At 37.0% G+C, this 14,481-nt stretch overlaps 1 protein-coding gene across 1 annotated transcript in view; it reads left to right on the forward strand.

Annotated features, from left to right (window-relative positions):
- Positions 1 to 14,481, forward strand: part of grid1b (glutamate receptor, ionotropic, delta 1b) — a 741,339-nt gene that overhangs the window by 683,326 nt on the left and 43,532 nt on the right. The window contains 2 exon segments of the mRNA XM_067429947.1: positions 10,831 to 10,932; positions 11,535 to 11,732. Of these exon segments, the coding sequence (XP_067286048.1) occupies positions 10,831 to 10,932; positions 11,535 to 11,732 (300 nt within the window).

The following is a 14,481-nucleotide window of genomic DNA, read 5'->3' on the forward strand; positions in this document are numbered from 1 at the left end:
TTTACCTTTCCTTTTTTCAACCAAGTAATCGTCTGTAGCCTTTTTTGCTGTACATTTTTTCTTTGTGGCCATGGTTGCAGTGTAACTACAGCAGCCGTGGCTTTCCCCCACACTTGCGGAAATCCCTCATCACAATGAAGTTTCTGCATATACTCCTTTGCACACCAAATTTAGAAAATAAAAGTGATAACTCTCCTCACAAATCAGCTGTTTCTTGTTTTTTGGCTTAAGGTGTTGAGTACTTGAGCCTGCATTCAGTATTAGTAAAATACTTAAGTGCTGTTAAAATCAGATACTCGAACCCCCGGTTTTACAGGCCTAGTCTCAGACTAAAATGCAAGTTTGAGTTGTTTTATGTGAAAGAAAGTTGCACTGTTTTGTCTCTAGATGCACAACATCATTTGTTTTTCTTTTCTTTTTCCAAAGACATGTTTATAAAACTTACTAAATCTACTTAAATGTCCTAATTCCATTAAAGGGGGTGAAATGCTGTTTCATGCATACTGAGCTTTTTACACTGTTAAAGACTTGGATTCCCATCCTAAACATAGACAACGTTTCAAAAACTAATAGTGGACGTTTGATGGAGTATTTCTGTGTCAAAAAAACTCCTTCTGGTTTCTCAAAAGTTTCAGAGAGTTTTTTTTCGAGTATGGCTCGGCTTGACGTTAATAGAGCGGAAGGTCCTTGTTTGGGCCGTACGGGCCCATAAACACTCTCTCAGGTACAGATCCAGTCATCGTTATAGTCCGCGTCGCTTTCCACTTTATTCCTATGGGTGACATCAAGCGACTTTAATGCTTCAGCACAGCATTCCGGGAAGGTAGTGCTGCATTTGACCCGATTTGAACGCAGAAATGACGAGAAGCTTCACAACATCGCTTCAGTCACGTCGCAAAGTGGATCTCCACCGTTCACTGCTGTCAGGACTTCACCAAATCATTCCAAAGAAGTACGTTTTTGACAGAGCGGTCCCAGCGATAAAGGGCCGGTCCTGCTTTGGAAGCAGCCGGTGAGTAAAACTGCTTCAAATGTCTGTGCTGTTGGCTATCCGCGCGTGAGTAAACATCAGTAAACGACACGATCGTGTGCTTCGTCATTCAAATGCGCTAACAGACTCAATTGTTGTTCTATGTATAACGTTACACTAGTCTGATGTGCAAAACCGTTTTGCTTGCTACTGCTAAGGTTTAGTCGCATACAATAGTCCATAAACCGAATCATGTCCTCATAAACTGCGAGTAAAGAGACACAAATGTTGACAGGCCACTAAATACAGTACAGTACATACCACAGAGACAGACGTCCTGCTGTTGCTGTTTCTCCTGTTCAATTTATTTCAGCCTCCGAATGATTCTGGATCATATATCTATTAGCTGAGATCGATAGCCATGGGTTTCTCCACGCTTGAGGACGTCACCGCTTTGCGCGCTCGTCATTCTTTATCTCCGCCTACACCTCCAGGCGCTCGTTTTTTTCTGGAAAGACTCTGTACAGCCCATATTTCTTTTATAAATATAATAAAACTAAAGACTTTTCGGAGATATGAAGGATGCAATACTACTCTATAGGTACTCAAGATTGACATGAGATTGACTGAAACTGAGTGTTTCACCCCCCCCTTTAAGGCTTTATCCTAGCTTAATATGAGCCCTGTCTGTGAAATCAATAATGAGACTTTTACTCATGTGGTATTGGACTTATTCAAAACAAAAGCGTAAATTGATGACGTGATTGCACAGAATCATGGGAGCTGTTGTCTTCACCTCTACAGTTGGTGGAAAAGAATCTGAATGGACTCTAATGCATGGCAGAAATGAACTAATGTATTATAGATTTATCAATGTTACTGTGATATGAAACAGGGTGGGGCTGAGTTAAGCTATATGACAATGATTCGTTTTCTGTCGATGAATGTATCCAAACAGTTGCTCATCTGTCTAAAAAAAAAACACAGAATATATATAAAGCGTCTTTGGTGTTTCCATGGTTTCTTCAAAAATCTGGAAATGGAAATTGAGGGTAACGTGTGTATGATGTGATTGATAGCAATGCACGTATACTGATTTAAACAGTCTACAATTGGGATAATGTAAGTACACTTGTTAACCTAATATACAACAGAGTTGTATTAGTTTTTATTACATATTGTAACTTTAATTATGGTTTTCAGGTACTCTTTACAGCTCTGCTAACACCCACCCCACAAACTAACATAGGCTTTCATTTGTCTTTATTTTCACTTCATGTCTGTTTAGAATTATGCTCAGAAAGGAAATGAGAAACTTCATACATTTTTCAACATTACAAGTTGTCCCTATGCCACTGCTGTAGGGCTGTTTGTGTACATACTGTAATGAAGAAATACCTGATTCTGAGTCCCAGGGGCAAGTGATGGCACAGTTTTGCAGCCATTAGATGCATTTTGTAATCTGATCCTGTGCCACTACCTGGAACCAGATCAGTGTGGTACTCATCCTCATGGACAAGTAATGAAGAGAAAATGCTGTGCCTCCTAAAAAGACATCCCTGCCATTTTATACAAGCATGGAAATGTTAATTTCCCTTATTTTGAATTAGTTCTACAGCAGATTCTCATCTACTTCACTTGTGTAAAACAAATTAGATGTGTTTACATCTAATGCAAACACCTCAAAGAAGAACTCTTACAGAACACGTGCAGCACATTGAAATGAGCTTAGTCCTCATTGTTAAATGATGTGATTAAACCTCATTAGATTAATGAGATTAGTCTTCCAAATCGGGTCATTAAATGTAGCGTCATTGATATTGACAACTAATCGCCACTTACAGTGTCAGTGTGGTTTGTGTATATTGAGTTTTATAAATCAGCCATTTTAGTGTGTTAATGAATCATAATTGAATGTAATTGAATTTCAGCTTTGTTTAATTTAATAATTCCCAACCTCCCCACACAAGACAACTGTATGTTTTATTATGCTCTCCATAACATTGAGTGAGACACATAATAAGACATATTGTTTTTTAATAATAGAAAAAAAGAAAGAAAGATATTAAATTTGACAAAAATGGACCCACTTTTCTTGTCCGGCTATCACCAGACCAATCTCAATATTTTAAGACTGAACATTAGTCTGCTCTGTATTTTCAACTGCACCAGAGGCGTGATCAACGAGCATAAGGCCAGAGACACACTGCAAGCGTGGTGTTTTCTCCGTTTTTCCACACCAGAAGCGTGCCTGACGCGGTGCTGCTGCTGCTATTGATGTACGGGGAAGCCCTATACTTCATGTTAAATATAAATATATTGCCTATTGATACAGCAAAGACAATGTCGGCAGTATCCTATTGATCATACATATCTATGGTATTTTACGGCAAAATAGGCTACAGAATATTTCGTTCTGTATTGACAGGTTTAATATTTCAAAATCGATAATTATGTTGTTTTTTATTATTACAATTAGGCCTATATCTGCATTTATGTTAACCTACAGACTTTCAAACATGAAAATGTCATTTATTAATATGTATTCGTGTCAAAATTCATATAAATATATTTTCCTATTCTATTTTGCCTGGAAACCTTTACAACACGCTCGCGTGTCGCGTGAAAAATAGGCGTCTCTTCTATTTGAAGCATGCACGCGTTTGAACAGCGCGTATCACGCAGGCAGTGTGCAAGCTCTAACCTGTTAACATGGGAGCCGGAATAAAAACCGGCATGCCACGCAGTCGAGACGCTCACGGCACGCTTGCAATGTGTGTCCCCGGCCTAATCGAATGACAGAGTATGCAATAGACTCTGTATGGACAGTCCTTCAACCAATCAGACCACAAGAGGCATGATCAAAAGGCATCGATCCATCCTTCTCTATTCATTATCGTATTAAACCCGCCAACAGCACGCCAGGTAGATAAGTCCTAAGTCCCATAAGTCTATGATTGTTTCCCGCAAAAGTGTGAGAGAAGCAGGATAAATTAATAATGTACAAGTAGAAAGTAATTTCTAAATTGCCATTTTGAAAGTCAGTAGATGGTTTTGAAGGAAAAAAAATCTTCTTTAAAACATTATTTTGTGTGGGTTTTTTGTTTTTGTTTTTTGTTTTTGCAGACAGCCCATCAGTAATCTCTAAAAGGTGTCTACATTTTTTATTACTGGTGAAGGCTTGAAAGGGAAATTGTCTGTTTTTTTAGAGCTAAAGTGTCTGTATAAAGTGGTGTTAATTTTGTAGATCAATAATTTGTGTCCTAATTTTCATATGACATTTTGCAGAAATAAACTTCGTTTTTGAATGACACACACTATGACAAAAATCTGTTGACATTTCCGTCAACAAATAAATATGAGACACATTTTAGGGAGGGATAATTTGGGAAGACATCTAGCCAGAACTGATGTCCTGCATGAAATGCGCACATTTGAATTGCACAACAATGTTAATGTCTGGGAGAAAGAGAAGAGCAGACTTAAGTCTGAAAAAGGTGATGACAAGAAAAAGCTTAATTCAATCCTTCTGCACACACAAAGCTGCCTTTCAGACACTGGAGCACAAGTACTCAATTTAGTCGATTTAATATACTAAAACAGTCAATCTTGTTATATTTAGTTGACTAAAACTAGACTAAAACAAAATCAAAATGTGCTGTTCAAATTCATACTGATAAGAAGTATGGTCTGTGAAATATTTGTTTTTAATGGATTTGCCTGCAGAGTTGCCACAGCCGTGTGGATACACCACTAAGCATGGAGATCGAATATGAAGTTATTATTTTCATGTAGAAATTCTAGTATGGTTTCAACTTTGATAAGACCTTTGTAACTATTAAACAAATAGTTAAATGAATCCATGGTAGCTGTATGCTAGCATGTCAGATTAAGCATGACTGGCTTAAAACACCATGTGCACTGTGTGCAGTCTTACAACAAAGCAACAATAATGAAATAATGTGTTTTATTTTACTTTTGATACTTAAGTACTTGTAAAAGCAAGAATTGGAGTTGTGTACTTTGTCCACCTCTGCTAATTATCCATAAACACCCGTATGTGTATTATGAAACCTGTTCAAAAATATTACTATTAGGGATGTAACGATACACTTGTATCACGATTCAATATATATCAAGATACTGAACTGAATATGTATCCCGATATATTACATAAAGAGGTTATTTCATTTATTTTTTTACTTTAATAATAATAATAATAATTATTATTATTATTATTATTATTATTATTATTATTATTATTATTATTATTATTATTATCATTATTATTATTATTATTATTTGTGTATGATTATTAGAACCGACAAATATTTCCCCATTGCATCATTAAACATTATATTCAACATTATATATAGTTATTCAATGTAGTAGTGACTGAAACAAAAATTAGTAGTATTTTTTTCCCCTCACACATTACTTGCACTTTCTATACAGGCAGCATTCTCGCCTGGTGCTCACAGTGTCCTGCCTGAAGAATAAACGATTTGAAATGCTTTGAACAATCATACTACGGCGGCCCAGTAGTGCCATACTAAATTGAAAAACAACACAACGAAATCGCCACAACACAACGGAATTAAACAACAGCACAACGAAATTGCCACTACACAACGGAATTAAACCACAACACAACAAAATTGCCACAACACAACTAAATTAAACCACAACACAACATAATCGGCACAACGAAAAAAAGCCACCACACAAGGAAATCGTCACAGCTAGGGATGTTTAACCGTTAACCGATAGTAAGAATTTTGACAGGTTATCACTATCAGTTAAACGGTTTAAAGTTTTTTTTGTTTTTTTGTTTTTTTGTTTTTACTCACGGGGCGCGTCGACACATGCAACGAATCACACATGCCGACACAAAATTAAGCAATGAGACAGAAGCATACTGTGTGGGACTACTTCGACAAAACGGGTGACGAAGTTACGTGGAAAATAAGCTACGCCATATTAAAATACAGCAGTAGTATAAGCTCCTGAATGGTGGAGCATATGAAAGTTTCTTGGTGATTGATGAAAGTTGCCCCCTCCTATGCGGAGGGGAGAATGCTGTCCGGCCACCACATAAAATGAGATTTGTCTTGACCACCCACTTGCTCAATCTCTGGTTTGTGTCCGGACCCCCTCTCGAGGGTGGTCCATAGCAAACAAACAACTGTTCAGTTGTCCTCCACAGGGCAACTCTGTGGACATTGTGTCTAGTGCAAGAATGAGACAAAGCATATTCAGTCTTTCCTGGTCTGATGTCATAAAAGGAGGAGGACAGAAGGCATGGAGTATGATAGGTCTCACAGGATTAGTGGAAATATACCTGGGTCTTGTAGAGAGAAAGGCCTTAGCCATGCCTGGGGCAAATTCCAAGCACAAGGGTGCAATGGTGAGGGCTTGTAAATTTCCTATTCTGTTCAGAGAAGAAATGCAAAAAGAAATATGGTCTTCGGAGTGAGAAACTTCTCAGAAAGACTTCCTCCAGCGGCTCAAAAGGAGCCTTGGAAAGGCCTCGAAGGACAAAAGATAGGTCCCAGGCCAGCACCTCAGCCTCAAAGTTCCACAGAAGAAACGGGTTACTAGTGGGTGTCGCCCTAAAGAAACTCCACTCCACACTCTAAGCTATTAGCCATCGTTCATGTCTCTTCAGAAGACTTGGATTTAGATTAGGCCACTTGATTAGTTATGTTTAGCCTTTAAATGGAGGGACAGAAATCCCTCAGGTTTCATAAAGAATATCTTTATTTAAGTAAAAATAAAATTTGACATGATGGTGAGTACCGAGTTGACCTTTGTGGTACATTTGTAAATTTGTGTTTGTGTATCTTTACACCCCTAATTACCATGTACTATTACAGGGCTATAATCCCTCACAAATTTGTGGTCGAATATCATTTCAACAGTCTTAGTTTTGTTTAAAATCACAAAATGATCATCACACCAAACATCCTACAAATCTGGCAAACTCTGAAAACTGCGAAGGTGTATAGTTCAGTACACTAAATTCTGGTGTGCCATCCGAGAATTTTTCAGTTCACCTCTAAAATTATTTAATAAAATCACCCACTGCTCTTGAATAAACTAATAATACAGTATCTTAAATAAAAAAAAAAAAAAATCGTATTTTGAAGACTATGTGGTTTTAATTTTAGAATACATTTATTCATTCAATTTCATACTTAAATGCTACTGTACATATCTGAGTATATATATATATATATATATATATATATATATATATATATATATATATATATATATATATATATATATATATATATATATATATATATATATATATATATATATATATATATATATATATACATACATTTTATATTATACAATACAATGTGTACAAGGCTTTTTTAAAGTAAAGTTAAGTTTAAGTAAAGTTTTTCTTTAAGTAAAATAAAGATAGAGTATTACAATAAAAACTTTTTCTTCTTCTACTTTCTTCCTCTTTCTGTTCCTGTCGCCTAAGAATAGAATAGCCAAAAAAAAAAAAAAAAATTTGAAAAAAAAAATATATATATTAATAATAATAATTTTATATATAACTTTTAATTCAAATTTATCTTTATTGACCTTATCTTGAAGCTCTCCTTATGTTCCATTGTTATATAACGTTATAACATGTTATTAGGAAATACAGTTACAGTTTTCTTCTCAACAACTGTGTCCACACATAAGTTTATATTGCCTTTTACTGACACCCTCAATGTCTTCAGGAGTTTGCTTTAGTTGTTTGTCGGCAGAACATATGCTGCAAAAATAATACTTCCAAATTCTCTCTGAGGATAAAAAGGCCTGAAAAGGTAATAAACTAAGAAGTTCCAAATCCGGACTGCACAATGACTCTCTCACCATATACTGGCTGCACCATCCATCTCTGAATGTTCCAGTTTTGTCTTCATTGTAATAATAGATAACTTAAATTATAGCTGCAAGCAGCGATGAAAGGGCCCTCGCGCCACCACCACCCGGTGGCTTTAGGAAAACAGAGCTTGTATTGCGTTTATCAAACATGTTACGTATGAGGCAGATTGGACATTGTATGCTCGAGTTACAACAACTTCCTCTTTCATGATGATAATAGCATGCTTTAGAATTTTTCTAGCATAATTAGTAGACTACTCAATGGTATATTTTAGTATTTATAGTAGTACATAATATAGTAGTGCATCACAGTTAAACATGTCACTTTCTATTGCCAGTGGGTGGCGCTATTACTATAACAGAATATTGTCATGTAGATGTGTTCAGGGTAGGATTTGTTTAGTCTGGGTCAGATTGGACATTGTATGCCTGAATTACAACAGCTTCTGGTTTTGTGGCGTTCATTAGCACCTAGCTTAGTGCTGCATGATTTAACATGTTTCTCGCATTTTTGGTACTTCATGGCATTTTTTTATTTAAATGTGTCTCAGGGAATGAAATACAGTGTAAAGCATGCCATGCCATGGTCTTCATACCAGGACTCTAATAAAACGTGAAGTTTAGGGCAGGTCGGATGTTGCATGCTTGAAATTCCTGCTTCATAAAGATAATAGCATGTTTTGGAATTCTAGCATAATTAGTACTCAATTGCATATTTTTGTATGTTGCTAGTAGTGCATTACAGCATTAAAACACGTCACTTTCTGTTGCCAGTGGGTGGCGCTATTGCTGTGCGTTCATATCGCCGCCGACGAAAGCGTCAAAATTCACTCAAGCCTCCCAGCCAATGATGCTTTAGAAAGATTTGTGGATGTGCTGATGCTCTGACGTAGAGCGAATGTTTGCTCTTTTTTACTTTATTTAAAGGGGTCAAAGCAAACAATCATGTTGATCGGCATTTGTGCTGACTGACCACAAGTAGGGTACAACCATATAATTTAACCTCATGAAATAATTTAAATATTAAAGTAAAAAAAAAAAAAACAGATCAATGGAAAGAACTTAAATATAGTTACATGTTTGCTAAAAAAAATATACCAATTAAAAGCCATTTGTGTGGTGTGGCTTTTGTATTCATGGTTAAGTGCTATAGTAATTTCAACATGCATTTTATAGGAGACGTTTGCTAGCATTGGTCTTTAATTAACATTAACATTCATTTGTGTGCAGCCTACATTACAATGGTTGTCCGGCCATGGTTGAAGCGCAGCATTAATGCAATTGGTCAAATCGGTGTTGTTTTGAGCAAATTAATTGCATTTCCGCTGAAAGACAAGCATTCTAGAGCGAAAATGTTGGCTACAAATAATGCTGTACGCCTTCTTATCAAACCCGTCACAGCATTTATCCACCTCTCCTCGATTTTGCTTGGGAACTAATGTGGTCAGAACCAAAGTTTACAGGCATGGGCACTCTGAAATCCTCTCAAGTGAAGTACTTCTACATTCCGATTGGTTGCTGCAGAACTGCGTCATAGCTCATTACCATAAAGTTGACCTGATTTCACGGACACGCCCTCAAGGGAAAACGTCTCGGGCTATGTATATAACCATAGACAGTAAAAGAAATGGACAGAGCGATCCCATTGACTTCAACGGCAGAAAATGAGACCAATCAGAGGCACTCAGTTCCTGATGGCTGAGCGAACTGCGCAGGCTCAGACTGAGCTTGACGACGTAGATGTGACGTAAGCCTCCTGTCTGACAGTTGTAGGTCTTCTAGTAGTCGTGGAAAGTCAAATCAGAATCACGTTGTTTAAATATTTTCTCCCGTTGCTTTTGGCTCACTATCGGCCTTCCCCATTCTTCTTCCTTGACTTTATCAGACTTTATGTCTCCACGTCCCCCCTACTGCCTCATAGACAGTAAAAGATTGTTTCTGAGCGTCTCCTCCTGTCTATACAGTAATTTCTCAACTGTGCGACAAAGTCGCGTTGGTTATGACACAATCGTCAGCCTATTTTTACAAAAACAGCTTCTACGGGGACGATAGTGTAAGATACAAGGTAATGGAGCCTTTTATGCATTGTCGTGTTTCTTTATAAATAAACAATGGACAAATGGAGTCTTTAAATGCCTCAGATTAAAAGTTATTCACTGTCAAAGTGACTCAAAAATGAATGGGAGTCAATGGGATGCTAACAGCAGGTGATGGCTTGGTTAGCAATGGCCGCCCCTATGGGTGGGACGCTTTCTGAGTGCTACTATATGCCGGTTTCCCCTATATAGCTTCCGGGTATGCCGTCACATCTACGTCATGACACAACACCAATCAGGATTGGAATAGTTTCATTCAAACTTCAGATACGCTTAGGGAGCATCCCCAAATTTGTCGTTCCAACGCAGTGCGAAGTTCCCTCTACATAAGGAAATCAAAATCTTCATTTTTTTTTACATTGCAATGGCTTTTAGTTAGACTGATGTAATATAATAATGTTCTGACTAAATCTCTAGGAGGAGTTTGTTAAAGTACAACATCTGGAAATGGCAAAACGGCAACAATTTTAAAATTCTAAATATCTCACTTCCTGAGATATGGGTTTTCAGATTTTAAACCCTGTAAACACGAGTGGCACTTATTTTAAATGTTGTAGGTTGTGCTAGCGAGCATTTTTGCCACAACTAATTCTGAAAACCATATCAGACGTTAATGTTTACCATTTCTGAAATGTGTGTAAAGTTTCATGAGTTTCCTAGCATGTTTAGGCGAACATGCATCCGAGCCGCTAGGAGAGCAGTGTCACAAGAAGTCCTGATGGATCAAATTTATTTATTTGTTTGCTTGATATGAATATCCTGTTTCACATCCTGTCTTATGATAAGCATTTGCACTCTCCATGTATTTTTTTATTTTTTTAATGGATGGAAATAATCCATCTGTGTTTGTTTTTCTTTGTCCTGCAGTTAGCAACCTGGGATTCTGTCCATGGCCTCAATGGAAGTCTAAAGGAGAGTCGTATTGAGAATGGCATGCAGGGGGTTACTGTGAAAGTAGTGACGTTGTTGGTAATACTTACTTTTATCATTTTACCTTTTTAAATATTTGTGTTTGGGGGTGTTGATGTATAAATTACTGAATTAATCATTACGTTTTTTCACGGTCAATACTTAAGTACTAGATAATCTTGTACTTCATCAGAAGGCCACAGAATCGGCACGATATCCATGGAATTGGAAAATTTCTAATTTCTTGCTTGTTTTCTCACCAATTATTTTGGCTAATAATCATATTCTCATGGCTACAATCACAAATAAAAGTGTAGTTCTCTCAGCTCTGTTTAAAACTGCCATGACATGTTTTGTTTTATTAATTATCTTTTTATATTGTTCACTGTCCTACATTCTTGATGATTGTCAATAAAAATGCTGCATTGTATTAATATATTTTTTAATTGGCTGTGATATATTTTACAGGCATGTTTGGGGTAAGCTTTATGCTTCAAATGTGCTTATTCTTTATGATCTAATATGATCTAATAATTCTCCCAGGCCAGCGAGCATCTACTACAGAAATGTTCTCCAGAGAGCCATAGAAAGTCTTGAAGCCAGTTTTACCAGCTATTTGAAAATGTTCTGTACTTTTTGGTAATCAATATTTCTTTTCAAAGGAGGATCCATTTGTGATGGTGGCAGAGAACATCCTCGGACAACCCAAAAGATATAAAGGATTCTCAATTGATGTCCTGGATGCCTTGGCCAAGATCCTAGGGTTCAAGTACGATATCTACCAGGTGTCAGACAGCAAATATGGTTCTCAGCTGACCAATGGCACTTGGAACGGAATGATTGGGGAACTCATAAACAAGGCAAGTACTCAAAATATAGCTGTATGTACATGTCCAAAGCCAGTCAAATTTACTCAACTAATACATGCCTATACTATTTCCTCAAATTATCCTGCTCAAAAGGTCTCCAGCATGTATGCTGGTGTGTTAATTTGTTCTGGGGATGGCCATGAGTATGAGAAGTTGATCAGTCAAGAAAACACAATAATTGTGTGACTTGGACTTTTATGTCTGATTAATTGTTGTGGCATTTTGACCAGTGCCTTGTATTGTTGAGGCCAGAACTGTACAGAGCAACTTTCAAACCACTCAGCACTTGGACAGGATTAGAGGGTTCATATAGCTTGACAAGATAAACCCAAGACACTTACAGAGAGAAATGCTGAAAAAACAGCAAGAGGTGAAGAAGAGATCAACGGTGTTTGTCTGACTTGGGTATTTCAGCTAGCAATTAAAAAAGCTGGTCCGGCCCTTTTATCCAAGTCATGTTTACACTCTACCCAGAATGTACTGCAAAATAACTGTCTTGCTTTTAAAGGTCCCGTTCTTCGCGTGTTTTTGAAGCTTTGATTATGTTTACAGTGTGCAATATAACATGAGTTTATGTTTCGCGTATAAAAAAACAGTATTTTTCACACAATTTACTTCTCTGTACACCGCTGTTTCCTCTGTCCTAAAAACGGCCTGATGATTTCCTTGTTCAATGAAGTCCCTCCTTCAGAAATACCTAACGAGTTCTGATTGGGCCAGCGCTTCCCGTGTTGTGATTGGACAGCAGCTTAGCGCACTTTGCCCGGAAAGGTCCCGTCTCTTACCATAACGGGGAGATGCAAGCGCTGAATGCGCGCTCTTCTCCACGTGGGAGAGCAACAAGACTACGCCCCCTATTTTGCGTGTTCTTGTGGGTGGAGGGTTAGTCAACAAACGGTTCTAGTGACGTCATTCCTGAAGGAAGTGCAGGGGTGTAGTCCAAACCGGCCGTTCGCTGTAGGCTTTGAAAGGGAAATTCTGTTAAATAAAATATCTCGCCATTGAACTTTGAGCTTTATAATTTTACAGGTATTATTTATGCTTTAACAGCAACATTACACACTAGCTAAAGTTTGAAAGATGGAATCGCAAAGAACGGGACCTTTAAGTAAACTACCCTCTAAAAAAACACTGTTTTTTACCCAAAGGCTGGGTAAATATAGGACAGAACACATGTTGGGTTAATTTTACCCAGCATATCGTGTTATTTAACCCAGCATAATGGTTTATTTAAAAGGATCGTTCACCCAAATTTGAAAATGACTCTATGATTTACTCACCCTTAAGCCATCCTATGTGTATATGACATTCTTCTTTAAGACAAATACAATCAGAGTTATATATAACAAATTTCCTGGCTCTTCCAAGCTTTATAATGGCAATGAATGACAGTCTAAAATGGAAACCCACTTTTATTCATCCATTATAAAAGTAATCCACATGGCTTCGGTGGGTTAATAAAGGCCTTCTGAGGCGAATCGATGTTTTTTTGTTCGGAAAATATCCATATTTAACACATTATAAAGTAAAATATCTAGCTTCCGGGGGACTGCCTTCCGTAATCATCTGACGGAAAAAAGCGTAACTGACGTGATGATGACGAAGGACGTACCGTAAGTGCTTTGAACTAGAGGCACTACACTTTCTTTGTTAGTTGAATGCGGAAGGCAATCCAGACACTGTAAAGAATTGTTGCAATTTAATTCAGAGAAATTCAATTTGGCCAACTAAAAATCCTTAGATGTGATCAGTCACTAGAAAATGTTTAACTGGAGACCTGATTATTATTTTTTTAATTTTGTACATTTTTTTGTGTTAAATATGTATTTTTCTTACACTCTGTATGAATTACTTTGATAATGGATGGATGCACTGTTTTGGCCTTTAAATTTTGGGTTGTCATCATAATGTTTGGATTGGCCAGGTATTTTTGTAATATAACTCTGATTGTATTCGTCTGAAAGAAGAATGTCATATACACCTAGGATGGCTTGAGGGTATGTAAATTATGGAATCATTTTCATTTTTTGGTGACTTTCACTTTAACCCAGCATAATCGGTTGATTACTATACTATAATACTAGCATTTTTACTTCATACATAAATTAATGTTTACTGATTAACAACTTTTTTTAAAATACTCCACACTATCACTGATTTGCATGATAATTACTTTATTTTCTATCATATTTTACAGTATAGCATATTTTCTGTTGTTGTTGTTGTTGTTGTTGTTTTCAATACATATTGCCTACATTTAAGCTAATTAAACAAATATTATAAGTAAAAATCAAACATTTAAAAAGTAATTAATGTGCAGTCTACCAGTTGCCCAGTTTCCACCGTAACCATGCTGGATCTTGCCTGGAGTTTGTATCATGTTCAGTGGGGGAACTTCTAACTAGACCACCGCCCTGCGTTTCACTTCTAGCCGATACACTGTGATGCTGTGACTAGCTCCATAACCTGTCCATAAACAAACAGTGAACAGCTATGAGGACGTATTTTAACATCCTAAATATTATATTCGGTTTCTTTTTTTAATAAAATCATAACATTTTATATTAGGCATCAGTTGTTGTTTTGCATCAGGGTTGACCTGTATTTTACAGAAGACAAGCACCAATTTGACAGAGCTGACCTGCTCTCAGGAGAAAAGGTTGCAAAAAGCCTGCAGTAAACAACTCAAACCCTGGGTTGTTATGTCTGACCCAGGATCTGGGTAACACAAAAGCTACCC

Source organism: Pseudorasbora parva, chromosome 21 (assembly GCF_024679245.1).
Source record: "Pseudorasbora parva isolate DD20220531a chromosome 21, ASM2467924v1, whole genome shotgun sequence".
In the NCBI taxonomy this organism is placed as follows: domain Eukaryota; kingdom Metazoa; phylum Chordata; class Actinopteri; order Cypriniformes; family Gobionidae; genus Pseudorasbora; species Pseudorasbora parva.